We start from the raw sequence: 27,750 nt of genomic DNA on the forward strand, positions 1-27,750 counted from the left end.
GTTCTCGATACATGGACGTTTAAAAAATTCCCCTTACATGAAATAAATCGTACGATCAATCGCGTCATTCACTTGATGCAAAAACAATCGAGTCGGTACTTGATGTTTTTAATCTTTTATTTAATCAGTTGGATCAATAGGTACGACGAAAGAATCTCTACTTTTCTACAATGCTCTCTCGCAATTTCGGATACAACGCGAGCTCGTCGTTTACCGTTTGAAATGCATTATAGTGGAAATGCTCACGCGTATTTCTCACGCACAGTACAGTCCAATCGCGTTCATTTCATGTATAACAGGCAATCTAAAAAGTGTGACTTTCATGCATACAATATACCCCCCTCCGTCCCTCTCTCTCTTTCTCGCGCGCGCGCACACATACACACAGAGAGGGATAGCTCGCACGTATAAACGCGCATTATTTACAGCCAAAAGTTTCACAAGGTGTCGATGATTAAATGTGTATTTTGAAAAACGCGCAACCTCATGGATAAAAACTACTATTCCGATCCTGGCAAGATCCTTTCGAGCGATGCGCACGACGGTCGATAAACGCAAGCATTCGGGAAGAGGGAATCGTCGCGCCAATCGGTATCTGAAATTTAAAAAAGCGAGACAATTGCATCGTACCAATCAAGATTCCATGTACCGCGCGCGCGTGTCCGATTGCAATGAAAGCCAAGATGTGTAACAAGTACGTACTGTGCCCCGATGAAAAGAAGTCGGTCGAAATGTCACAGGGGTAAGAGGGGTTCTTCGCTCGTATTGGCTCCCATCGCCCGTGTCTCGTTTGCTTACTTTGTATTCGTCGACGTTGTTACACGGCCAATGGGGGATATACAATTTGGATCCTAGAGTTTCTCACGGACTTCTTTTCATCGGAGCACAGTAGGTAAGTAAGTATGCACATATGTGTTACCTCGAACCACGGTGACGATAAAGATGCTCGAGCGGTCGCTCTCTCCTCTCCACGCAAGCAGAGAAGTTTTCGAAGGAGTCCTTTTGCATCACTCGAGATGTTTCCAAAATATTCGTCGGGGAAGCAAAAGTCACATTTCAATATATTCGTAGTAGTCTCTTCGACAGAATCGTCCAAGAATGGCGAAAGACCGCTGAAGAAAGCAACATCCACCGAGTATTAATATGTAGTACGAAACGTGTGTGACTGTGTGTGTGTGTGTGTGTGTGTGTGTGTATAGGAGATTATCGATGTGTAATGGTTGGGAAAAGAGACTACCTTAGAAGCACGTAAATGAAAACTCCGGCAGCCCATATATCGGTATATGAACATGTTGGTTTACCAAGGACCGATTCCGGCGCTGCAAATTCCAAGTCAACAGGAGGAACAACCTGATCGAGAGGTGCCGCCGCTCTTACAGCTTCACCCACGTCTATCAATTTTACGGCATTGGTTTCTCGATCGATCAAAACGTTTTCCGGCTTTAAATCCAAATGGGCTCGTTTTCGAGAATGTAGCCATTCTAGCGCGGACAGCAATTGACCGGTATACATCGAGACCGTCGCTTCCGTGTACCCGTTCTGTTTTCCTAGATGGGCAAACAACGTGGAGCCGTTGACTCTGCAAGAATAAACATGTAAAGCACACTATTACAAGATGATGGGATAACGATCACGACACCGTACTCACAGTTCCAAAACGATAGTGTCGATGTCCGGTTGTGGTGCATCTTCGAAAAGAGCGAACGCTCGAACGATATTCTCGTGACAAATGGTTTCGAGTAAATCGTACTCGGCACGCGTTAGAGTTCGCGACTGTTTCAGTCGGCATATTTGCTTAAGCGCCACTTGTCGGCCAGATTCTGTATCCCTCGCGCGATATACTTGTGCGAATCTACCGGCTCCCAGTTCTTTCAATTCTACGTATCTCTGCGAAAATTCTTTGGCTTCCCGACTTGCGACTTGCGCGTCTCTCGATATCGTCTTGATTTTAGAATTCGAGAGCGCAACCACCATCGATGACTCGTTTAAATTCATCATTTCGATCTTGTCGTTCCAAGCGTTGGGACTAGGACCTGCAACAAACATCCATTCGGTCACATCCCATTTAATAACACTATATGTACTAAGTACATGGATGTGCGCGCATATATTATATATAGTTGCATGCAGTCAATGGGGTAGAGATGCATATAGAAAAGATTTTTCGGTTTTAAAGAAGCCACATCTCTCTCATTCTCATTAATATGACGTAGAATTTCAACTCGAGATTCAGGGTTCCCATTAATCTCGGAATTCCCAGACAAGCAGAACCTTCTAATGGAATAAAATCAGTGCTTATAACTGTTATAACCTAAATTTTAAAAGTTATATCATAATAATTTTGGTTATGAATAATCATTATTTTCAACGGAAATATTTTTTGGTCACTAATAGCCATTATTGAGGACGGAAATTATTTTCGGTTCCGAATAACCATTATCGATAACGAGAATTGTTTTTGGTTACGGTATAACCAATATCTATTGCGGGATTTTTTTCGGTTACTTCTCTCGTGTGGTGTTTACATTCGCCGTGATTCCTGACGCTGACAGGCATTTTCCCCTGTTTAACATTACAGCTCCTCTTAAATCCTTCGATTTTCTTGTCATCAACAATTGCAAAGATGGTTCCACGAATTCCACTACTACTTTTGAGCTGCATAATTTTCGAAAGTTGACTGCAAATTTACTGTAAAATATTCGATTTTCATTTGCGCAGTTCATCCGATTTCCAACTTATAAGAATTTAGAGTTCCGTTCATACATAAATGAACAAAACTGTGAGTACCCTCGCAATTTGCATTCCAGATATTCTGTAGTTCAATAATTATACCGTAACTGATAAAAAAAATTCTCCTCATCGATAATGGTTATTCGTGAGCAAAAAATATTTCCGTTGATAATAATGGTTACCAGTAAGCAAAACAGATAAATCTTAATACTTTTTAATCGCTTCATTTTTCCATTTGAATAAAAATGAACTTTTTCTCAATGATTTTTTCGAAAAAATTTAAAAAATAACTGTTATTTCTGGTCTCTGAATAAAAAATATACGTTTGCCGGGGAGTGATCGATACCAGTGACCGTAGTAGGAAATACGTACCTACAACGCAAAGAGGTATTTTCGCCGAGCAAGAGCCCGTCTCATGCTCGACGCGGCAATGGTAAATTCCAGAGTCAGAGGGCTGGCATGGAGCGATTTCGAGAGAAAGAGAATCAGCCGTTCGGTAAAGTCGATATCGATCGCCCGCTACGATGTCACATCGTTGTCCCTCCTTCCTCCAGGTGACAATCGCGCGATCCACGCGACGCGCCTCCAGCACGAGTCGAGCCACGCCACCGGCCGTTGCCCTGATCGAACACGGAATAGTCAAGATCGCGGGAGGACCGTTCTCTTCCGCGTGCATGTCTTGCGGAAGACGGACGCTCTCTCCCTGGGAATCGATTCTTCGCGGACGAAAAGACCATGCGCGGCTGATGGATGAATTCGGAACGAGACTCGCCGGAATCCAAAATTCCTCCTCCTCCTTCTTTCCAATCACTGGAAAGACGATCAATCCTGGACCATCCAGTCGGCAGATTTCCAATTCTTCTCCGGCGCGTAACTTGCCCCAATCCGCGGTCAATCTTACTCTGCTACCTGAAACGATCTGCGGAATCTCCCCATTAACACCGCGAACCCTTTCTTTTTCACGATCATGCACTGGTCCGCCGTCGATACTTTTTTTTTCTCCTTTCCATCCCCGTCGAAATATCACCGAAATCACCGATATCCCTTCTTGCTTCCCTTTTTCATTCCCGAAGCTTCTCCATTACTCGATATCGACACCATATACGCTAGCTGCAATTGGTAGCGACTACTAGCAACAGCAATTCAATGTCTCTATAGACGGAGAAAGAGAGGTGGACAGAGAGGGTAGAAGAGAGAGAGAGAGAGAGAGAGAGAGAGAGAGAGAGAGAGAGAGAGAGAGAGAGAGAGAGAGAGAGAGAGAGAGAGAGAGAGCTCTAGTGATGGCAATATTCGCGAGATATTAGAATTTATACCAACATATAGACACCACGGAGTGACAACACCGATTAACAAAACTTCTACCTCTGAAAGAGAAGCGCTAGTACAATACATAAAATTCGAAAGTGACGATAATGGAGTACTGCCGACAATGGAATGTTGACGATAACACAATGGTACGCCATGACAATAAGAACGGCATCATTGACAATGCGGCGGTGGCGGTTGTGGTGCTGCTGGTGTTGCTGGTGCTGGTGGCGGTTTTCGGCGATGGCAACAATTACTTGAACCACTACGACGACGACGACGACGATGACGACGACGACGACGACGACGATGACGACGACGACGACGACGACGATAATAGAGGCAGGCAAGTGAGAATTTCCAAAAAAAAAAAATTAATTCGACGCGACGACAACTACGGTTGTATTGGATTGTAGAGTGAAGGCCACACAAGCATAAGGTGGCCACTCTGGGTGCCTGTTGCGTGCATTCCCAACTTTCGACATCGAGACAAGGCTAGTACTACTACAAGGTACCGAGACGAAATCGCACCACGCATGATTCTCGTGCCGTTTGTGTTCAGTGGGAATAGTAAGAAGGAACCTTTACGCCACACCAACGAAAAATTCTACAATAGAGAGCGAATAGCAACAGGCATCATCAAGAGGAAGGAAAAGAAGAAGAAGAAGAAGAAGAAGAAGAAGAATCCTTTTGCTGCAATTGCAAGAATTCTAATTACGAATAGGCAAATAGGTTTGTATGTAACAAGTTACAAAGTAATAATAATTTCGGCGTTGTTGCTCACCGGGATGGAATTGTTGCGGATAGGCGATCGAGTTCGGAGAGTGCTCTTAAATCCTTCGAGAAAATTCAGTCTGCTTTTGGTAGGGCTTGGCGTTCGTGAAGAATCCGGGTCCAAAGCTCCGGCACGAGATCGCTGCAAAAGCGATGTTGTTGTTGCTGTCGCTGTGGTTGCCGTTGTCATTACTGCCGCTGCCGCTGCTAATGCTTTTGTAACGGTAGGGGCAGCAGCTGCCATTTGGTTCCTCCCTTCTTCGTTTATTGTTTTAGACACGTTCGGTATCGTTGATGAAACCGTTGAAGAAAGTACACACCCTCGACATGGAGATTCCGGGCTCACGCCGCGACTGTACGCCAGCAAATTATAAGTGAAATTTAAACACGGTACTGCATCTATGGAAGCGCGCGATGCTTCTTTTCCATCGAATATCTCGTTGCAAATCAACGCTCGAATCGTTACGTTTTATATGTATTACTACCACAAGCTACTCGAAATTACATTGCAACGATGGTTCTAGAGTCGGCTCACTGACAACAATACGCTTGTGTAGAGCTTTACACAGTTTATCCACGCTACTTTGTTAGCTTGTTGGAACTTGTGTATTTATTACATGTACGGTTCAACGATGCGCGCGCGGTAATTCTATTTGCTGAATTCAGAATTCAGATGTGCGTAGGATGTGTGTATGTAGACAATTATTGGCCTACGCAATGTATCAATCTCAACATTTGTCCAAACGCAAATTATCGATGTAGTACCGTGTTCTAGATAAATGATGAGAGAAACAAGCGAGTTGGTTAATCGAAGAACAAGTAGTGTTACATGTATCAGAATAGGCGTGGGAAAAGGACGCATCACAATCAGAATGTTGATCAATGTACAATTTATTCTAAACAAAATGTTTACGTTTCGCGCGAGTTGATAGTTTTTACTTTATGTCGTCTTCCACGAATGCACAATTATGTACAGCATACTATATCCCCAGCAGCTCGTTCAACCTCGCATTATATAAACACTATTAAAATTATTATACACTTGGAACGTGTTACGTCGTTAATAGGTAATGTGTATATTTCGGTGGGGGTGAGTCAGCATGTCAGGCACACATACCCGTTGTCCATGCATTGTCGCTTATTATTCCACACGCGAGGCGCAACCGCGCGTAAACGTATATATGTACGTCTGTGCGTTTCCACACAAAATTTCTCTTTCCACTATTTATAATTTATATGGGTTTCCACAAGTATTAGCATTGAAAAAATCATTGAAAAGGAAGCAGCAACGTATTCCCTGTGATTGTTACGTTCGTTGTACGTGATTCTTAAATTTTGCGCAAAGAAATGCTTCGTGCTTTGTCCAAATTTCGTAATTAAATTTCCCGTCTCGCCCCCACCCGTCTATTCACCCGTCACTCACTCACACTCACATATACGCACACATTCTCTCTCACTCTCTCTCCCTCTCTCTCGCTTTCGCTCTCGCTCTACATGCAGAGACACGCAACAGGTACATGACACGCATATACGGAAGCATGCACAAACACGCTCTTCTACTTTTTCCATTTTACTTTAAGCAGGTCATAAAGGAGCAGTAACGAGGTGGTTCAATTGGTGCGAGTGGATACGCATTATTATACCTACCCCCCACCCGTCTATAGTCGGGCGAGTATATTGCGGAGAATCAACAGTCTGTTTATTTGTCGTAAAATCAAATGCTTGTCGTGTCGTGTCGTGTCGTGTCGTGTCGTGTCGTACTGCATAGCATAGCATCGCATCGTGTTTAGATGAACCGTAGAGCAAGCGCGACTGTAGAAACATACAAGACTCTGCTTGGAAAGAGTGAGGTAGGTAGGTAGATAGGTAAAGGTGGGTAGTTTTTGTTGAAATATAGCAAGAGACGTTATCGCGATAAAGCCACGCTGAGCAGCAGCGATTTAGGCGAGATAGTTTGACCGACTGCGATAACAAGGCAGAACAAGAGAGGAAGCACAATGCCAAACACGGGTGATCAAGTACTGTGCGCGGGTCAAGTGTGTATGTATGTGTGTGTGTGTGTGTGTCTGTGACTAGAGAGTAAAATATGGCAAGGTAGGAACAGAACGGCAGGGAAATCAGAGAGAAAAACGGGTGTTGGCTCAGGAGATACGACTACGGTTCTCTATCGTACAGCGCTTCTGTATCTCTTTTTATATAAAATATACAAAAATATGTCGGAACGAATATTTTCACAGGTCGAGCGTTGAAAGAGAGTCAATGTAATGTTTATAGTGTATGTGTTTGATAGAGAGACGCTTACAGTGGATCTTTGTCAAGTTCCTTCTGGTAGGCAATCGGCGACTGTATCGCCTTCAGAAAGTCGCGCTGGGTCTGCAGGATGGCAGTGATCGTATCTACCCACTCCTGCTTCCGCGGTCCAGTTTCTTCTAGCGCGCTACAAGAGAATCCGAGGCCATGTTTTCGAGGATCCGTCGATCGAATTAGAAACCTTTCCGGATCGTCGTAACATTCTCCGAGACTCATCTTATTCACCTGCGTGAAACGAAATAAGCACCCGTCGTGTGTGATGTCGTAACGAATAAAAACATTGTAAATTCCATTCAACTTGATTGTACGTCACGACAACCTATCATCACCTTTCTTTTTGCTTTCGCTTCGTACTCGATGCCGTTCATCACCCTTCCCATTCTTCGCTCTACTATATATAGTTGACCCCCGAGCCGGAAATGTACATCGGGATCCGTTATCGAATACACGAAAGGAGAAATACAAGAAATTTCGCAAACAACGAATCTAGCATCTCGAACTGGCGAACTTTTTGTACGAATTAACCGTGTTCGTAACTTGCGTGTAAATGCTTTCGACTCGTAGACATTTCGGGGTATGATTGTTTATAGTGTAAATGTTGTTTATAAACAAGAAACGGGCATTAATGCGAAATATTGTACAGAACCCGAGCGTTCGACTCCAAGTTCACTTGTGTGTTTCACGGAAAAATTTAAGGAGGGCCAGAGCCGTAGTCTCCTTGTTACACTAAATGCGCTAGTCTTGACATTTCAAGTTTGACAAAGATCAAAGAAAACCAAGATAATCCAAGATAAACCAAGATGAAAGAAAAGAATGGAGAAAAGGAAGGAGAAAAAATGTAATGAAATACCTTACCTGTATGTGAGCTTTGTATATGTAGGCGGGGTTCGTAAATTGCGTTTTTTTGCCGACAGCCTCGCTGAATATAATGTTTTGCTCAAAGAGGAAAACTTGCAATTCCCTTCCTCTGCCCGGTGGATTGGATTGTTCCGACACCAAAAGTGGGCCATGTAGCAACAACTTGCCTTGCGCCGTAATCTTTCCCTAATGAAAAGTAGAAAGTAGGTAGGAAACACGCCAAGGCATTGGGATGATAGCCTAATGCCAAATAGCCGAGGAGTTCTTCGAGGATTCTTACATCGAAACCTTGGAGCCTTCCTACATCCATCATGTCATTCGCTGCTTTGGGAATGACACGCATTACATGAACCGCAGCTCTGAGGCCTTCGATTTCCGAGGTTCTTTGAGTCCGTTCGGTAAGCCTTAGTGCCTCCCGAAGAAGAAGCTGATACTTGGTAATCCTCTGAACTGGTTTTATGAGAAGATCGCACAGCTGCAATCGATGCCCGAGCTTCTGCCTTAGGTCCTACGACGACGACGACGACGAATGTCGTAAATGATGTTACGTACAGAAGAAGAAGAAAAAGAAGCTCGTTTCACGAGGAATACAAGATTTTCACACATTTCAGGCTTACCTCAAAGTACGTGTCTATGTATTCGGAAACGATGTACTCGGACACTGGTTTGTTTTGACAGTACACAACGTACATGTGTAACTTTCGCTCATACCGTTTGAACAATGGCCCAAGCTCTTCGGGACATTCCAAACATCGTTCCAAAGCTTTCAGGAAGAAGCTGTACACACACATGCAACCGAGCAAAGCGTGGAATTAGTTGAGAAACGGCTGCAACGAGTTGCAATACAGGTGGCAACTTGTCTGTCGAGAAAAAAAACTCACTCTCTATGCCACTCGTAAATTGCTTCTATGTTGCCAAACACCATCTTGTCTTTTCCACCACGCAAGTCTTCTGGTAGAGGGATCTCGCACTCGGGATCTCGCATCAACGACATGTATCCTTTTACTATTTGCTCAAGATCGTTTACATAGTCCTGCTCCGTGTCTGCCAATTCTCGAATCACAAACTGTCGTTTCGCAAGAATTGTACATTCAGGATCGGATTCCTCTTGACTATTGTTTGCCGCAGTAGTCACCGTCATCGACATTGTCGCAGCAGTAGTAGTAGTAGTAGTAGTAGTAATACTAGTAGTAGTAGTAGTAGCAGTAGTAGTAGTAGTAGTAGTAGTAACCTCCGTTGTCGATACGGAAGCTTGATTATAGCCATCCTCACCAACAATACCAATGCTCGAGGTTTTACCACTCGGCGTCCGCAAAAGGCTCTGTCTCTCTTGATTTTCCGTGTGCTGTTCCTATTGTTTCAATTAATATTATTATCCATTAAACGGATCTGTGTTAACCGTCCAACATTTATTCTCAACAGATCAAGTATCGTTGGACGTACATACCATTCTCTCTTTTACAATCTGTTCGATTTCAGCCAAATCAGCTGTCGTGGCACCATCGAGAATTTTTGTAGAGCGCTCAGATGTCTACGAGAAAAGAAAACCGTCAAGATGATGAGAAATTGTTACAAGATCTGTTTATTTGTAATGAAAAGAATTACACTGCCCAACAGCCATTTTGATCTGTAAACCGTTTGTCGTAATCACCCTCAGTTTTCGAGAAGTGGATTTTGAAGATAAATGCAAATTTTCAACTTTCAACATCTTTTGTGTTCAAACAATAATAGTTATTCGGTTGCTTGTTCCGTTAAATTATTCTATGAACCCTCGCGAACACAACGTTATAAGTTATTATTGAATTATAAACATTTGAATATGTTTAAACAATGATCAAAGGGAAAAGAGCACCGAAATGCACCAATTTTTGCAGATATTCTATATATTTCAAAAACTAAGGGTCTAGAAGAACATCTAATCACTCCTTGCGATGGAGCAGACATTTTTCCTTCGGAAACCATCAACAAGTGATAACACACCTTTTGTTTACAATACAGAAACGAAAGAGTTTGGCAAAACGTGGGGCGCCGACAGTGCCGCTCAGCGCCACAGAATCGTGTAACGCGCGTCACTATAATTTTTCCAAACTCTTTCGTTTCTGTATTGAAAAGAAATGGTGTTTTACCACTTCTGTTGATAGTTTCCGGATGAAAAGTGTCTGCTGCGCCGCATGGAGTAGTCAGTTTTTCTCCTAGACTCTTAGTTTTTCAAATATATAGAGAGATATCTGCAAACATTTATTCATTTCGGGTGTCCTTTTCGCTTTGATCGTTGTTTAAACATATTTAAATGTTTAAAATTCCATAATGTTCGCGAGGGTCGTAGAATAATTTGACGGAACAAGCGACGGAATAACTATTACTGTTTGAACACAAAAGATGTGCAAAGTTGAAAATTTGCATTTTTTTTTTCAAAATCGAATTTCTCGGAAACTGAATGTGATGGCGGCGATGAACGCTTTGCGGATTCGTTTTCAGCGCTCGAAAATCTATATAAAAAAACGGCTATTGAATGTTACAGAATAGAAAAAAATGTTGAATTTTATTGGACAGTGTTATTCGATACGTCGATACGAGAGCTAGCTGATTGCTGCAATCGAGAAAGAGAAATGGCGTTGAACTGACTCGAGATTTTCCACAGCCTTCCGCCGTCGGAATCGTAGATCCCGAGGATCCGTTGGCAGTTCCGACGAGTATTGGTTCAGTGATGGGCTTCATCGGAGGTGGAAGTTCCAATTCGTCCTCGACATCGTCCGCTCCGTTTTGTTCCGATAAAGGTATAGTCTCGGTGTCGTCATCGGGCTCGGCTATTAAATCCTCTTCTAGCTCCGAGTTTTGCTCGACCTCTCCCTCCTCTTCTTCTTCCGCATCATGTTGAATCTCCGGTTGTGTATCGAGATTCGCGTCGGACGAAGAAGCAGAGACACGCATGGATGCAACTGCGGATGCACATGTAGAAATGGAAACAGAGGCGGTTCTCGACGGCCAAACTTGTTCAGATCCACCGGTCGTCGGTAATTTGAATCGTTTCTCCGAAGCGTTCTTCTTCAAGCCTGGACGATCGCTGGACGACACCGGTATCGCGCTTGTCGATTTGTCAACCTTACTTTGGCTCAGTTTACGCAATGGGGGCGGTAGCCACTTTCTCCTGCGGGAAAAAGGAAACGGACAAAAGATGACGATGAGCTTTCATCTTTACATATAGCTATACTTTCAAATGTCAGCTCCCTTACCCGCTGAATCCGCGTCTCTTGTTTCCAGGAGAGCTTGTATTGACCGCACTGCTCCCATCGGCCGCAACAACAACAACATTCTCTGAAACGGATAATCCGGCAGTTAATGTCAGCAAATGCGTGAATTGGTGCAATTCGGGAATTTCATCAACGCGATTTTGGCAACTGACCCCAAACGAGGGTCCATCGTAAGAGCAAGAAATTTATTCAACAAACGACGACCACACGCAACTAAAGAATCTTATAGTTGTCAATACGAAGGTAAATGTAGATAATATGCGCAACAACAACAACACTTGTGTCCGAAATCATTACACACAATACGAAGAATAACGAAACACAGAAGGATCGATATAAATGGGTTAGAAGAAACGCCGCATTGAATGGTTCCATTTATGTAGCGAGTATATAAGTATTTAGAAGCAATTGTACCACATACATGCATACAGAATTGTATAAATTGCGAGTCGAAAGGACGTTACGCCATCTGTTTACGCGATTCCAAGCAATTTCTCATATTTCAGACAGCAAGAAGAAAATATTTATCGTAACAAATATTACAAAGCTCACCCCCACTTGCAAGAAAGGTTAGCGACCATCGCGATTACAAGTACTTAGGTACGTGAATGCGAGTATGCTGAATGTGTCGACCGGTTGTGCTCTACCGGTAGGCCAGCGGGAGATTCAACCGGTCAAGGACATGGTTATCCCGGTACATTGTCGTATTGATCCGCCCGCCGCCGCGGACACACTCGTGTCGGGGTGCGCGCGTGCCATCGACTAGCCTCTCAAACATAATCATCATTTCGACAGTACCACATCAATGTCTACTACACGCTCGTACCTATAGACTCGAAAAATTAGACTGCTCGACCGAGCAGTCTCCAATCAAACTGTCAACACCACCGTCATACAGTACGCGTATCCTCGCGATAGTCGCCATGGCGTGTGTCTTGAAACCCCATCGAAAGCGATCGCTCAGAAACAAACCCCCCCCCCCCCCCTCCCGTTCCTTGACTTGGGTATTCTAAACTGCTTAAAACCTTTTTATACTTGAACCACTGTCTTGCATTACCCTCCTTGTTCTCTCCCCCAGCCCAATTTCATATTTTATACAACTGTATCTTGACCAACACCGCCGACCCACCGATCCTCTTCCCTTTACTCGACGATGTTTCTTCCTTTCTTCCCTCCTGCTATTCACTTCCACTCGAAACTTGGACCTCTTGACTCATTTTACTCAATCAAAGTAATACTACGAATCGATGGTATCGATGGAAATAGAGTTACTTACCCACTTCATCGAAAGGTATACAAGGTGCTGCCACATTTTGAATGGCTAATCCGGTCGATGATACGCCGCCGGTTGTCACCGACGTCGACGCTGACGCCGACGATGGTGAAAACGAACCAGTTCCTGCAGTAGAGGACGTCGTGATTCCGCTACAAGCGGGAGTTGCAATTAAAACTTGGTTGCTCGAGTGCTGCTGGTGATGATGATGATGATGATGATGATGCTGCTGCTGCTGCTGCTGCTGCTGCTGCTGTTGTTGTTGTTGTTGTTGTTGTTGTTGCTGCTGCTGCTGCTGCTGCTGCTGCTGCTGCTGTTGCTGGTGGCTTGGGCTCTTTGTAGATGGAAAAGACTTACTAGAAGCAGAGGGTGGCTGTTTAAGCGCGCTCGTAGGTACTAATCCCTCCGGTGGAGGATCAATTTGTCCTGGAGCGACCAGCAGACGAACGTGGGTCCATTCCGCTGTGTTTACGCCGCTGATGGTGCTTCCATTTTCCAATACTTCAACTTGCTGACCTTTTGTCACTGTTAATTCTCTCGAGCCAGGTGCTGCCGAGTGATCCGCGATAACCCAAGTCACTTCGGCTACACCGGTCTGAAACAACAATTTCGATAGAAGGATGAAAATTTCGGTCGCTTCGGTTGAACTCTACGGTGGAACGGTTACTTGAACTTGGTTAATTTATCGACAACTACTCGAGCTTACCCTATTTTAAACACTAGTAAGAACAATAATTTCACGATTGAAAGATGCGCGATTCGATAAAGAAAATGATGGTCGATCGTGCGCGATCAATGTGTCAGACGTCTACTATGAAAGCAACAAATGACATTTAAAAAAAACGAGCATTAGCTGGGATACGGAGCTGGGGGTTGAGGCGAGTTGGAAGAAAGACAAGAGCGGAGCGAAAGAGAAGGGAGGACAGAGCACCGATTATATCTAGGACTTTGCGCACCAACGGAGCGTTTAATGGATTATCGAAGCCTCGGTGATTTCGATTTTATCGAAATAGGTATGGGTTTTTCCCAAAGACCCATACCTATATTTTTTGGCCAAGAGTATACGGGGCAAAAGTGAAATGCTCAAGTAGAGGGGCCCCCCTTGCACGTCTTATCTCGTTTCAATATTTGCTTCCATCGCTTCGTCGCGCAAATGATACGCGCCTTCATTGTACAAACTTGCTCGAATCAATTTCTCGATAATTTTCGCTCAAAGCGTTGATACCTGCGACAACTACTGGACTGTGTAATATTTTGTTCCCTTTTCTCCAGCGAATTTCGTAAGCGAGGTAACACGGAAGGAATTCGAATTATTAGCTGTCATGTATCAGGTACGCGAATACTTTTAGATATGCCGCGATAAACGGTCCGAGAGTTTCCGACAGTCAGTCAGTGGGAGGAGTCGACTCTGCGCTCCACGTCGCATACCATTGACGAAAATAGCATTTTTCCACGAGCCAAATTTTGCCGATTCTCTTTTATTCCCTCGAATGCTTCCAATGTACTTTCGTCGCGACGAACCAGATTAGAATGTTGCCCCAAAGAACCTTGTTCAATGCTCGATCGTCACCCTTTAACATCCTTCCAACTCCATCCTCCACACAACTAGGGCGAGAACAGTTCGGTTACCGTTTTTCGCGAGACAAAAAGACTTGCCCCACGACGACGTATGTACATGTACGCGTTTACATTCGAATCTAACCATAGATTCAAATGTACAAAACGAAACTCGGCAAGGTGCCAATCTCTCTCAACTTGGCCTCGAGTTTCCAATTCCTTCTGATTCGCACTTGTCGATTTGCGAGAGAACGATACGGAAAATGCAAACAATACCCTCTCGTCGCATTATCGGAGAATTGCTGCGCGACAAATACCATGCACCGTACAAAATCGCGAGCCAACGCCAGTAATTGACTGCACAAGTTGAAACCAATCAATTACAGGTAAAAAGGTGTCTAAAACACAAGGTAGGTACAATCTGGCTGGAAACTACATCTACGAGTATTTCCACACATGCACAACTCCTTCTATGAACGGACAACGCACACAGACCCTCCCGACGCTTGATCTCGTGCCGAAAATAATCACCCGTAAAAGCGGGTCATATCTTGAGGACGAACGGGGTCACGAATTTGATTGTGGACGATGGCACAACTACGCGGATGTGGCTACGGATATGGAGGCGGACGCTGATACTGATGCTGATACGGATGCGGATGAGGATAAAAATCGCGATACATTTCATGTTGCGTATTAGCCTGTATTAGCGCAACACCGACTTGCACACAATTGCTTTGGTTACGTAACTAAAGTTGGAATAGCAAAATGAAACGTAACTAGACGAAAATTTCAAAAAAGTTATATTCTTTTCCTCACAGCAACCGTGCCACTGTATCTTAGCAAAGTCACACGCGTTTAATTTTTCTTTACGGTAGGTACTACTCCCCCCCCCCCCTCTTCTCTCACTCTCTCTCTCTCTCTCTCTCTTTGTCTCTCGGCCAGCAACGAGAACCCGGAACGTTACATTTTCGCTACTTTTTTGTAGAACAAGTAAAAGAAACACTGCGAAATAAAGCGGAGATCGTATATGTACACGGAGAAACGTGTGTGTGTGTGTGTTTGTGTAAGCGAGTGTACCGCGATAGTACCTGGGAGAGGGAGGGTTGACGGTGTAAAAGTCTGGCCTGGAACGAGCCCGGGGTATCGATGGTATGCTGCCTAGAGAGAGCTGCATGTGGCGGAGCTACGGAACTCTGACGGAACCACGGTAACGAAATCTTCCTGCGGGCTTTCTGGACGATTGTTGCAGGTTTCCCTGCTGGCGACGTCATGACAGTTTCGCCTCGTGCTCAGTTCACGTGCGCGAACGCGGCAACCAAGTGTCAGATACGAGAATTACGACTGAAGATGCGATGAAACATACGAGCGTCATGCTTCCACTCAGTTTAGCCTTTCTTTCGTGAGTAGACCAAAAAGACTCGTCCTACGATTCGCATCGCCTCACTCCACACCATCGAATGGATCTATTCGACCCAAGCGTCGCGCCCGTACTGAGCTCGTCACCTGTGCTTGCTCGTACCCTCGGCCCTCATTGGTCCGCGGACTGTACCACCTATTTCTCACCCCTTACCTCTTACCCCATTACCCAATCCGACACCCCGTGTCCTTGTCGCGTACTCGCGTAGACGCGACGCGACGCGACGCGACGCGGCGCTATAGGATAGGAAACGATGCGATGCGCCTGTTCGCTTTTCGATTATTCTCGGACCCCACCCAACCCAGGCCGGCTCGTTTGCCGTTAACCGCTGCAGTCGCTTCCCACACTACCGATTACACAGAGAGACCGAATCAGGAAAAGAGAATTAACCGTTCCCCACTATTACTACCACTGCCGTGTCTGTCGCTCGTGCCTCTCTTTCATCGCCTTTCCATCCCTGTTTCTAGATTTGATCCACACTTACGACACCGTTCACCGCGCATCAACTTGCGGCAATCGATGCCGCGATAACGCTTTTACGACAAACGCTACGCACGCGCACATTCGCAGCCGTTGATGTTGCTGCGCGCGCGTCCATTCTTCTCGAATCAACGACTCGTCGTCGTATAAAAATCGGCTGTCCCCCCATTGTGGTAGACCCTAATAATGCTCGGCGGACAAGAGAAGGCAAGGTTGATGCGCGAAACATGTTGTTCCTTTTTTCACCCGTTGATCGACGGGAGTCGCGTACATGTTTCCAGCATCTAGCATCGGTATCAGTGCAGAATCCGCGTGTACGAGCGTTAATGATCGCAACCGCCATCAACCGGGTCGACGAGGGGACAAGAAAACAGTCGAGTGGAGGAGAGGGGGTGGAAACAGTAAACAGTTTACCTTATCCGAATCCGTGGTGTTGGTGGATCCAAAGGATGCCAGGGAGTTTCTATCCAAATTTTCAACACTGTCATCCAACGATGCGCATTCTTCGAGATCTCTGCTAGAACGCTGACTCGAACTCTTTTTGGCTGGACTCTTGGGCATGCTCAAGCTGAAATACGTTTCCTGAATAACTTCGCGTAACCTCTTCACCCATAATTGCTTGGCATCCATCGAATTGGCACGGAGAACGACACGCGTATCGCTGGTGGGTGCCCGTCCGGTCCAAACTGCGAATTTACATTCATCGCCTTCGATGTGTTCCGTCACGCCCAATTCGGAGGTCATCAAACGGCTCTTGTAAATATATTTCACCTACGCCCGACAAATGTACAAAACGTTTACGGAAGCTTTGTTTGGGCGGACACGTCCCCTAGGCAGACTAGTCAGAGCATGTACGATCATGTTTGGCCACCTACCTTCCCAGCGGAATCCTTGACTTCTTTACTAAACAGTAGATACAACTCAAAGAGAAATATGTGCCGATCTCTGCCCTTCCTAATTAACTGCTTAGGATCCCACACCGTAAACGAATCTTGCAACACTACGTCGCCAAGCGTATCTATCCTTACGTCGCAACCTTCCAGCATACTCAAATGTAAGGCATCGTTCGCTTTCTTGGGCACATTTAACATCACTTCCAATCCGTCCTTAATCTCGCCTTGTCCTTCTTGGCAACAAGCCTGTAGACGAAACGCACGTGGACGAAAACGGATAGAGTAATGTGTACATTCCCTGTATAAACGCTGATGGACAGACACAGACACGGAGGGAGAGGGGACGGGTGGTGGATAAAGAAGAGTGTATACCTGAAGATCTTTCAGTAACAACTGATACTTGGTAATCCTTTGTACAGGCTTAATTAAATAGGCAGCGATCGGATGTTCAACGCGATGCTTTCTCTGTAATTCCTCGAACCACATTCCACCGTGAGTGACTAATAACTGATTACTTTCTGGTTTATTTTTGCAGTACGTCACGTACATGTCAAACTTGGCTGCCTAAATGGACAAAAGAAAAAAAAAGCCCTCCATCATTGTGTCGTCTCCTTGGGGTTATTAATCCCTCGTAAGGGCATAGAGCGCGCGGTACGAACCGCCGAGAACCGCGGTGGGGCCAAACAAACGCGTGCGCTTACCCAAGTCACGAAACAGTGTCCGACGTCCTCTGGCATGGTTTCGTATTTTTCCAGCTCACGAAGGAATATGTTACAATGAAACTGATGAATCTCTTCCATGTTGCTAAAGATGATTGATTCTCGGCCTTGCAATCCCGCGGGAACGACGTTTGATTTTCCACATCGCGTTTCCTCCAAAAAGCAGCGAATGCACGTTTCCAAATCTTTCACGTAGGTCCGTTCCGTTTGTAAAAGTTCAGCCATTATGAATCTGTGTCGAGGTGCAAGAACGAATGAGAATAAATAATAAAGAGGAGGAGAAGAAGAGAGGCGCAGGGCAGTTTGCGTTCACAGGCATAATAAAACCAACTCTTTCCGCCGCGCCGATCTCCTCTTTTCTTCGTTTAATTCCTTCAGGTCTTTTCCCTTGATCTTCTCTTCGAGCAAAGGATCCGAGTTGCGATCAATGGATAAATCTTTCTGGCCATCGTCGGACTGAATTCCTAGATCGTCCTCGATTTGGGTCTTGTAGCAATCCATGCGCGTGCTAAAATCCTTGTATCGCTGATCCACTTCGGCAACAGACTGCTTGATCGCTGCTGCGTGGGCATGTCCTTTCTCGACCAAATTGTCAGCCAGTTGAATCAACAGTTTCACCCTTTCCCTCGTTTCCTATTTACAGGAGGGGCGGGACGACGACGACGACAACAGTACATACAATCTTCATTTTCTAAGCGCTAGAGAAGAAAAATAAAAAGGAAAACAAATGCATCTCTCACTTACCTTTGCAGCTCCTTTAAATTCATTGTGCTCCCGTAACAACTGTTCGTTTTCGATACGATTCTTGCCCACATTAGTGTGCGTGGCTAAATATAATTCGCCCGTCTCTCTAATCCACTCTAGGGCCTGCTTAGCACTGCGCTCGAATAGGACATACTGGTGACACTGATCCAATCGCTTTTTCCGTTGCGTCCAATACTCAAGCACGCGATTTTCTTTGCTGAGTAATTCTTCCAAAATACCTGAAACGCAAACCGTCGATTGAGGGTGGTAGAGAGCAGGCTAGAGACGGCAGATGCATGCCAATGCATGTACACGATTCGTTGACAAAATTAATCGATCGGAATCCCCCCCCAAGCATCCACTTAACACGTTTAGAGCGCAGAGTGAAAAAAAGAAACCAACTTTTAACTTTATTCTCGGAACCAGCGCTATTCGACTGGTAACTGTAGAACTGGAGACTGCGATTAGTATATTTGAGGAATGTCTCCGCGGTTCGTCGTACCAACGTGCACGCTTTTAAAAATGCTTCCTTCTGTTCTTGATGTTTGCCAACAAGCGTTGGTACTTGCGCGGCCTTCTCGCCGGACGCGCACCAGTCTTCGTCCCTTTTGTATTCGCGTTCAAGGCTATCCAACACGGAGCGTACTTGTTCCGCGGTCTTGTAGAAATTAATGCTAGCTGTTACTAATTTATGTCTCTCTTCCGCACATGTCACCAATTGTTGCCACCGTTTCGTCACGTCCTCGGCCACCTCTCTTATACTCTTTGGATCGTAATGATTAGCGCTCACTAGTGCATCCGCTCTGTGCTTTACCTACGAATCGATCCACCAAAAACTGTTTTTTAATCCCCGCGCGCAACAATAGCGCGGCGAAACAGCGCGTGCGTTCGCTTACCTGAACGGCCGATGTATGAGTCTTTTCTATAGCAACTTGAAATTGTTCGTGTTCCAAACGGAGTTGTTCGGCATCTTGAAGATTCTCCGGAACTCTCAACGACGCTAACAGCATAGCTTCTCCGTTTCGGATCCAGTTAGCCACATGAGTGGCGTCGGTTTGCAACTGAACCAGTTGAGAGGCTTGCTCCAGGCGAACTCTTCTCATCTCCGCCAGATCCTCCGCATCCATTTCTCTTTCGTTTAGGAATTCGAGAAGCACTTGTACCCTAGCCGTGGCACTGTGTTGCCCGTCTGCCATTATGCAGACTCCGGATTGCTCCAGTACCTACCCACAGCAACAACGAGAACGCGCAACCTCGTTTATCATAAAAGGGGGCGAAGATGAAGCGAGAAGAAATGAGAACCCGAGAGCTCACCTGAGCGAGTTCTTGACCTTGTTGCAAAACCTGAAAAGCAGTGTTCTGCATATGCGCGACGCCATCATTGTGTACACGCAACAGTTGTTCCGGCGAACCCTCTCTAGGTGGACCTTGCAATTCTTGGGCCCACATCTCCAACTGGCCGCTCGCTTCTAAAGCGTCTCTTTCGAACACGCGCAATCGTAGACACAATTCCAGTCTCAGCTTTCTCGCAGCCCATAAATCTTCCAATTCCTGCCTCAAGCCAGCCAACCTATCGAGCGCAGCTTCCACCGCGGCTATCTGAAAGCGAGTTGAGCACAGGGTCGTCGCAATCTCGTTTCGCGTGCGATTAAGTGCGAAAGAAGGCCGCGCAAAACTTACAGAACCGGTGGTGTCGGGAGCATCCGTAGACTGTTTAAGTTCCTGAAGTAACGCTTCACCCTGTACGATAGTCGACGCACAAGCTTCCAGGCACGAGGCTCTGTGTTGCGCACATTGTTCCAAAAGCCTTTCCGCCGTTTCCAAGTTCTCCGCCACTTCGTCCTGCTGTAACTCTTGCCGCAATTCGTCCACCCAACCACTCAACTACGGAAAACAAGCGCGTGCTTGGTCATCTCGCAATTCTTACGGCCCATTTCCTCGATAGTACTCGGTACTCTATGCCGTTACCTCTTTCTCGTGCGTATAAAACACAACCGCCAAGTCTAATCGTCGACGCCGTTGTTCCACCCTTGCTGCGAAGCTGCTAACGTGAGCTTCCAATTCCTGCGCCACGGCGTATATCTCATCAGCAGCACATTCCCCCGTGTGCGCTAATTCTTGCGCAGCGGTAAGTAATTTGGTTGCATTCGTGTATGTGTTCTGTAGATGGATGAAAGAGAGCTCGTCTGTTATTCCTCCGACATAACTTGTCGCGATATAATTTAATCGCGAATAGCTAAACGTCGCGCCCGACGACAGTGTGTCCAGTTACCTGAGCGACATTCTCAAAATGCTCGTGACTCTTCTGGTACACCCTTGCCTTTTGAAGATTCCGACCTACTCCCGTGTTCTTTCTAATGAAAACTTCACCGTGATTCGTTAACCAGTCTAGAACCTGTTTCACATCCTCTTGAAATAATCTACAATCAATTGGGCAATGAAAGAGCCAGTCTGATGAAGATGACGAAGACGAAAGGGAAACAAGTGACAGCGCGGGTTATACCTTAACGCCAGCCGCTGATGTAATTTCACTTTTCGAGCATGCCAACGAGCTTCCAATGCTCTGTGATGACCCAAGATCTGATGGATCACCGCCAATACGTGCGACGCACCCTCGCTATAATCCGCGGCTGGATTCCCGCTCATACCCGAATGCCCATCGACGCTGTGTCCGCTGTCTTGACTCTAAGAACATTTGTCATAACGTTATCCATCCAATCATTTGCTACATATATATATATATATATATATACCCTTTTACCGTGCAAAGCAATCTCTACGTATCTCTACGTGTCTCTATTGGCATGCATTATCGCAGTAATCGATACACGAGTTAATGTTTGATTCAAAGATCTTGTAATGTCGACAGGAGACGAGACGAAGAAGACGAAGAAGACGAAGAAGACGAAGAAGACGAAGAAGACGAAGAAGACGAAGAAGAAGATGAAGAAGAAAAAGAATGCTCCGCATCCGATCCGCGCAAACTAATTCAGCAACCAACAGAAATACAAACATGCATTTATCGCCAAGCCCAGATCCTATTCTACTCTAGTATTCTCTCATCGTACATCTAGTCTAGCATGTATTAGGGCAATGATGATGATGATGATGATGATGATGATAGATGCGGCAGACAGTGATTCGTGAGTAATATAGACAAAGCAAAAAAAAATGGAGATTAGTTTGCAAAAGCATGTGCCATACACACTCATGCACACACCCGATAAACGTACATGTTTTCTGGCTGCATGGTCTATCCCTTGCGGTTGATTACAGACTTGCACGAGATGATCCAGTTGATAAAGAAGCTTCTTACTGGTACTATGCACCTAAACAGTAGGATTACCCGAAACCATGTTTAACATTCTCTACGGACACTTCATTCGTCGTTCAAATTCAAACATGTATATGAATTTATATGTACTCGTATGTTTAAAGACCGTTTTACGACGCATCCCGTTGATACATTGTTCAGAGAGTGCAAGTTCTTACCATCTACCCCTTTATATCTTTTCGAGGCATTCTTTTTATCACACCCGCATACCAAGCGCATTTTCACCGGTTAAAAGCTATAAAAAGAACAATTACTGATTGTTTCGTACATAATCGATGTGAAACGTATCTGATCTGGGACCATGCGTCGCACTCAAGCTGTGACAAACTTGCAGCATCGAGCCTAGCCCGCTCAAAAGTGCTTGATACGCGTCATATACCTGCCAAATATCATTCTCTTTTACTAATTTTGCCAGTGTAAATGTCTTTATACATGTACAGTGCAACTATACATGTATAAAGACAAGAGTTGCTGTAAAACGACGACACGACACGCGTCGTTGCATGTCCACAAAACGGTGGGCCACATACATTGGAAAAACATGTTCGCGAATCGACAATAATGGAAAAGAAGCGATAACAACCACCTTTGCGTACAAAAAAAAGATTACCTCGGTATAAGCTTGACACATCGCTTCGTAAAGAGTTTGATGTTGTCGTATGTGAGATTCTAGAATCGGTATTTCGTTGGGTAAATTGCCAGCGTCGCACGCTTGACTCCATCCCGTCACGCTGTCGACGTACTGTTCCGCCTTATGGTGGAAAACGACGCTCAAGCCAAGAACCGCGGTACGTTCGTCGAGTCCCGCTGCGAATTCTTTCCAAGCCCGATCAAGTCGACCGGCCACAGCTCTTACATGTCCAGCGGCGTAATGCTGAGTCTCTAGCAAACGACTAGCCATTGTTAAAATCTTATTTATGTTGACGTAAACGTTCATCGAACTCATAGTGAAATGCTTGTGCTCCTCCTGTAAATTTTTCGCCAATTGATAAGATCGACCAATCTCAACGTAATTCGCCAAAAATCCCTCTCTGTTGTGACAAATCCAGTCAAACATCTTTTCACAATCCTGCTCGAAAAGCCTCAGTTGAAAGCATTGATCAAGTTTCATTTTCTTGATATGCCACAGCTGCAAGAGGTGTTGTTGTGCAGCATGTACCGAATCCAAGTGCTGAATCACTAAAGCTGCCAATGCCCGTCCGTCCGGATCAGAACCGCCTGTCGCACCGCCACTCTCGATGCTACCTCCTTCCCCACCGGTCGCGGCCAAACCTATAAAACAACAACGACCGACGACAAAAACCATCCATTCCATTTCACGGGGTTCACCCACTCGAATCTACAGGTGGTGGTATATCAAGCAATACCAAGCGATACTCCACGCTTACGAACCTCGCACTACTCTTGCGTTGCTTGGTATACCTGGGGCCAAGATTCGTGAGGGAACAAAAAAGGAGAAGAAAAAATTGTTTACTATTATCGAAACGCTGCAGCAGTCGCTGGCCAACAACTTCGATCTCTTCAACCGGAACTTTCATAATCTTCTTCTTCATCTCATTGTGTAAATCAATTCCGTGCTTCGCTCCCGCCACATCGTCCGCAAAATCATTTCGACTCAGATCCTCTTGTAAGTCGTCCAATCTGTCGAGAAGATCAGCCGCCTGCCACGTAAAATCTTCCACGGCAAGCCTCGTGTCGATCCATTGAGCATGGTCGTACTGCAAGGATCCATCCAAGTCCGCGGTCAACTGTGACGGATCGATCACTTTTGTCAACGCCTCTAAACTTATGGTGTTTATCTAGAACCAAGAAATTCTGAATCCTTTGCTCCGGTACTTGGACTTTTCTCAAAAGTAAATCTTTTCTACCTCAAAATTATATTTTTTTTGCTTAGCCAGGGACGTCCGTTGTTTTTGCCAGAAATTTTCAGGCTTTATGATAAAGGCAACATGAACAGACCGATGAAAATGCTCGTGTAACACCTGCAACAGAGAGATGTTATTTCCATAGCCCTTATCGGACTAGAAAAACAATCAACGCTAACCGTAAATACATTCTATAGGATCACAATAATTCGTTACAATGGTTATCGATCATAGTCGGTTGGAGTACAACCTTCAAGATCGGTTTGACAGAGTCCCAAGTAGCACCACGCATGTCCACGATCACGGTGAAACGCAAACCTCTCGCTTCATCGCCGGGTACAGTCAAAAGGTATTGTAAGAGGCGGCGATAATCCTCGGGTTTAGCACGTTCGCGTCTCGGAGTAATAGGAAAAACAATTACGGGACCGCCTCTACGATCTCGGCCACCGGGTAGTATGGCCAAACGCTCTTGCAGCAACGGCAAGACCTCGGCTGCTCTCGTTCCGTCCATTTCCTTTGCTTTTATTCGATCGAATCAGATCTGTACATAAATTATTGACAAAATGATCGTGCGAACAATACTCGATATCAATCTCGGATTGGTATCGTGTCTAGAGTCTAGAGTTTGGACACGATACCAATCCGAGTCATGGGATGAATTATATTGAAAGTAGACTCGAATCTTACTGGATACTTTCGAACAGTTCACGAGTACTTCGAAAAAGAAAAATAATACTTTTAAGTAGACTCGAACCTCGATGAGGTAGGTTTGAACTCTATAAGTACTTTGAGAAACGTTAGCGATACTTTCAACTATAATCGAAACCTGACCAAGTAGATTCGAACCTTTTATGAGTACTTTAAGGGGTAATTTTCAGAATTTTCTATACGAGTATAGTGAATGGAATACAAATTTTTTGTTCGAAGGCTTTTAGTGCACATACCTTGAAGTATGATCACAATTTTTTTTTAAATTTTTTTTATACCAAGCTTCTGAAAAGCAATGTTCTGCGGCCGGAAAGATTTCTCCTTCAATTTTTGACCTAGAACAAAAAACCGATTTTTGTTTTTAGTTCTATATAAGATTATCTCGGGAAGTACACGAGGAAATGAAAATATTCTGATTTTTGTAAGAATGTTGCGTGATTGAACAAAACACGGAACCATTCTTAGAAAAAGCAGTATCTTTTAGTTTCCTCTTGTACTTTCCGAGATAGTCTTATATAGAACTTAAGGTAATAATTTAGAAGTTTTCCATCCTCACCGATTTCAATGATTTTTGGATATGTTGTCAAGGACACGATTCTGAACAACTTTTTCCTGTACATGTTACCGCCGCTCGACCTTCATTTCCGAGATATTCGCGAAAAACTGCTGCTACTACACAATATATTCTGCCGTATACCTACCTACAGTACGCCGCGTCCGTGGCAGCGTATGCGCCAGCATGGGACAAAACAAATGACGAAGCTGACCTTCGTTTCCGAGATATATGCGAAACAAACTTCTTTTGACTTATTCTGACGCAACGCATTCCACTTTTCAACTTGTCCTGGGTATTACGCTCGCGGGCGCGTAAAACATGGTAGCGAACCGATATAAGTCGGGGTGTTGACGGGCGTACGCAAGTTTCTGGTTCAAATCTCTAAACTCACATCAGTTCGCTATCCGCCCCAACCAATACTAATACCCGGGACAAGTTGGAAAGTGGAATGCGTTGCGTCGGAATAAATCAACAGAAGTTTTTCGCAAATATCTCGAAAACGAAGATCGTGCGGCAGTAACATGTATAGGAAAAAGTTGTTCAGAATCTTGATCTTGATAACATATCCAAAAATCATTGAAATCGTTTAGGATGGAAAACTTCTAAATAATTACCGAACTTAAACATTTTTGGTTCTTTGTTCTAGGTCAAGAATTGAAGGAGAAAACTTTCCGGCCGTGGGACACTGTTTTACAGAAGAAGCTTCTTTCGTTGAGCTTAAAAAATTTTGAAAATCAGGCTGCTTCTTTCGGCCTCCACAGAGTGGCATTACCCCTTTTACCAGGAGTTTTCTGTTCTGTGCAATTATGTGATTTGTGTTTTGTCTTTCAGTGTTCGAATACTACTTTCACGAGATTCAGTTCTTTCAAATGTCAAAGTACTTACAAGGATGTTCTGGAATTCTTCAGATACTCTTTCAGAGGTTCGAAACGAGCTTGTATAACCCAAGTACTTTGGAAGTACATAGAATGAAACGTCATCTCTTACGAGTAGTATTCGAATCCCAAGAAGTGAAACTTTTGTATTGGAATTGACCTGGATTAGCGAGTACATATTGAACTCGATCCCATCCCTATCTAGAGACAACAGTTGAAGAAGGAGTTTTTCCTTTTACACAAATTACAAGAATCAGTTACGTACTTGCATCTCGCTGTTACAAGGCGGATAATTATTATCCTTTTATACGCATCCCTCTGCCAATGTGTTGTCTTGTTAAAAAAGTTCACATGTGCGTAAGTACGTATGTAGGTATATTATTATCACACAGATCCAACGGAACTCGACGTATCGTTCTTACATATGCATATGTACCAGCGAAACAAGCGGTCCAACACTTGGCAAATCGTATCGTTTCTAAGAGTGTACGGAAAATGTCGGATGTACGATGAAATGATCCACTATATCGTACACGCTACGACAAGTTTGTTGAGAATTATTCGGTAGGGAATGGTAGAGGTACTTGTGTACTACACCGAGTATCAGTCCCGTCCCGTTGTCACAAATGTCGCGAAGCCATTAGTGGCTCTATCGCGACTACCATATTACAAGACTACTCTGTAGTCTGTCGTACGTCATGGTCATGAAACAACGTTTAATTATCGATACGTTCTTTCAACCACGCCACCGTATATAGTACGTATGTCCTTGCGTGCTATCGCCAACGGATAAGTAAAAATTCGGTCGCTGCCTTCGTTTCGAGATCGAATAGTCTTTTTCTTGTTCATCGGTTTACGTATGTATTGGTATAAGTATGTATCGCCGCCGCAGCATCGAGTAGACCACGAATCACCACGAATCAGAAAGTACAGTCGAATCGAAATGAAAATTCTTCACTTTCCCGTTGCGGATCCACGCTCGAGGAAACTACGATCATTCCGATGCTCTTGGTCGCATTCTATATCATGTACCTACCTGTGTACTTGCGTTTATTCGAATATACGTGTTACGATTCATCTTAGCGATTCATATCGTTCGTTTATGGAGTTAAAACTTGCTCAGTCGCGATAAATACGAAACTGCGAGACTACCATCCGCCAATGGCAGTCTGCCATACTATTTCCAACTGGTGGTGGAGCGAGAAATTTCACATCACCTCCTCGTTCGAACATCAACGCACATCAACGTCGGGGGAAGTCAGGGGGTACATCTTGATGCACGTTGATGCTGTGAGAGGGCAGCACAAATCTTTAATTTCAAGTCGTCGGGTTTTGACACATGTTGTAACTTGTGCATACACTAGGGACGGTATTCTCAGTCAGTTACTAGCTACTAGGTTAGTAGAGGATGCCGCATGCTTAAGCATTCGCTTAAGAATAAGAAGCGACTGAGAATACCGCCCTATGCGTCAAAACGGTTTCCTTTCGGAAATTTGGCAACGTTGCATGTCACTAGGCATAGCTCAGCGGTTCTAGGCTGTGTTCCGAATCACGCATACGCAAACGGACTCAATTTCGAAGCGAACAACACATCCCTAGAAGGTTTACGGCAGGATCGAAACGAAAGATGAGAAAGGAAAGAAATACGTGGCGCGCATTGTTATTTCTTAAAGGCTTTTACTGCTAAGTTTTTCGAACGTGTTCTTATAATGCTAACTTTGCAGCTATACTCTAATCTAGAAGACGTATGAGAGCTTGTGTGATTGTATTCAGTAGCCTTCAAATCCTTCAATTTAACCCGGTCGCGGATAATAAATAAATAAATTCATTTTTCATTTACACATCTGCTTACCAAATCTCGCTGGGTAAGCAGCAGTTCGTCCTGTAAAACTCATAAAATATGGTCTTCGCTTTCAATAATATGGAATCGCTGTTCAAGAAGAATAGAAAAACTCGTGTTGAGAAAATCCAGGAACCAATGATGCCATCAAATTTCGTTAAGAGTCGGTCCCCGATCCTTAGGATGAAGTAACCGATGTAGTTAGGAAGCGTGCTTCGACCACCGTCCAAACGTCTCGAATTAAATTTATCATAATCC

General features: G+C 44.6%; 1 protein-coding gene and 1 long non-coding RNA gene across 10 annotated transcripts; one reads left to right on the plus strand and one right to left on the minus strand.

Annotated features, from left to right (window-relative positions):
- Positions 1 to 98: 98 nt before the first annotated feature.
- Trio (trio Rho guanine nucleotide exchange factor) lies at positions 99 to 26,851 on the minus strand. 9 transcript variants are annotated; one of them, XM_076830052.1, is made up of 35 exons: positions 26,689 to 26,851; positions 23,764 to 24,054; positions 23,517 to 23,630; positions 23,123 to 23,447; positions 22,259 to 22,920; positions 21,917 to 22,027; positions 21,548 to 21,643; positions 20,818 to 20,999; positions 20,587 to 20,734; positions 20,283 to 20,474; positions 19,995 to 20,198; positions 19,629 to 19,913; positions 19,211 to 19,537; positions 18,717 to 19,128; positions 18,315 to 18,553; positions 17,902 to 18,203; positions 17,553 to 17,802; positions 17,224 to 17,415; positions 16,834 to 17,097; positions 16,373 to 16,729; positions 12,505 to 13,096; positions 11,211 to 11,292; positions 10,603 to 11,125; positions 9,425 to 9,508; positions 8,859 to 9,328; positions 8,595 to 8,754; positions 8,258 to 8,485; positions 7,975 to 8,163; positions 7,112 to 7,344; positions 4,820 to 5,162; positions 3,103 to 3,649; positions 1,649 to 2,033; positions 1,238 to 1,579; positions 920 to 1,112; positions 99 to 595 (listed from the first exon to the last, which is right to left on the minus strand). In XM_076830052.1, exons 2-35 carry the CDS (start codon positions 24,022 to 24,024, stop codon positions 485 to 487), a joined length of 9,405 nt encoding a protein of 3,134 aa, XP_076686167.1. In that variant the 5' UTR covers positions 24,025 to 24,054; positions 26,689 to 26,851; the 3' UTR covers positions 99 to 484. The 9 variants fall into 9 exon arrangements, with proteins under 9 accessions (XP_076686167.1, XP_076686166.1, XP_076686168.1 ...); XM_076830051.1 differs by lacking the exon at positions 26,689 to 26,851 and adding an exon at positions 25,918 to 26,207; XM_076830053.1 differs by lacking the exon at positions 26,689 to 26,851 and adding an exon at positions 25,663 to 25,683.
- On the plus strand, positions 4,572 to 12,120 carry LOC143378366 (uncharacterized). Its single transcript, XR_013088251.1, has 2 exons — positions 4,572 to 4,767; positions 10,499 to 12,120. It is a non-coding gene; the product is annotated as an uncharacterized LOC143378366 (long non-coding RNA).
- Positions 26,852 to 27,750: the final 899 nt, after the last annotated feature.

Source organism: Andrena cerasifolii, chromosome 1 (assembly GCF_050908995.1).
Source record: "Andrena cerasifolii isolate SP2316 chromosome 1, iyAndCera1_principal, whole genome shotgun sequence".
NCBI lineage: Eukaryota > Metazoa > Arthropoda > Insecta > Hymenoptera > Andrenidae > Andrena > Andrena cerasifolii.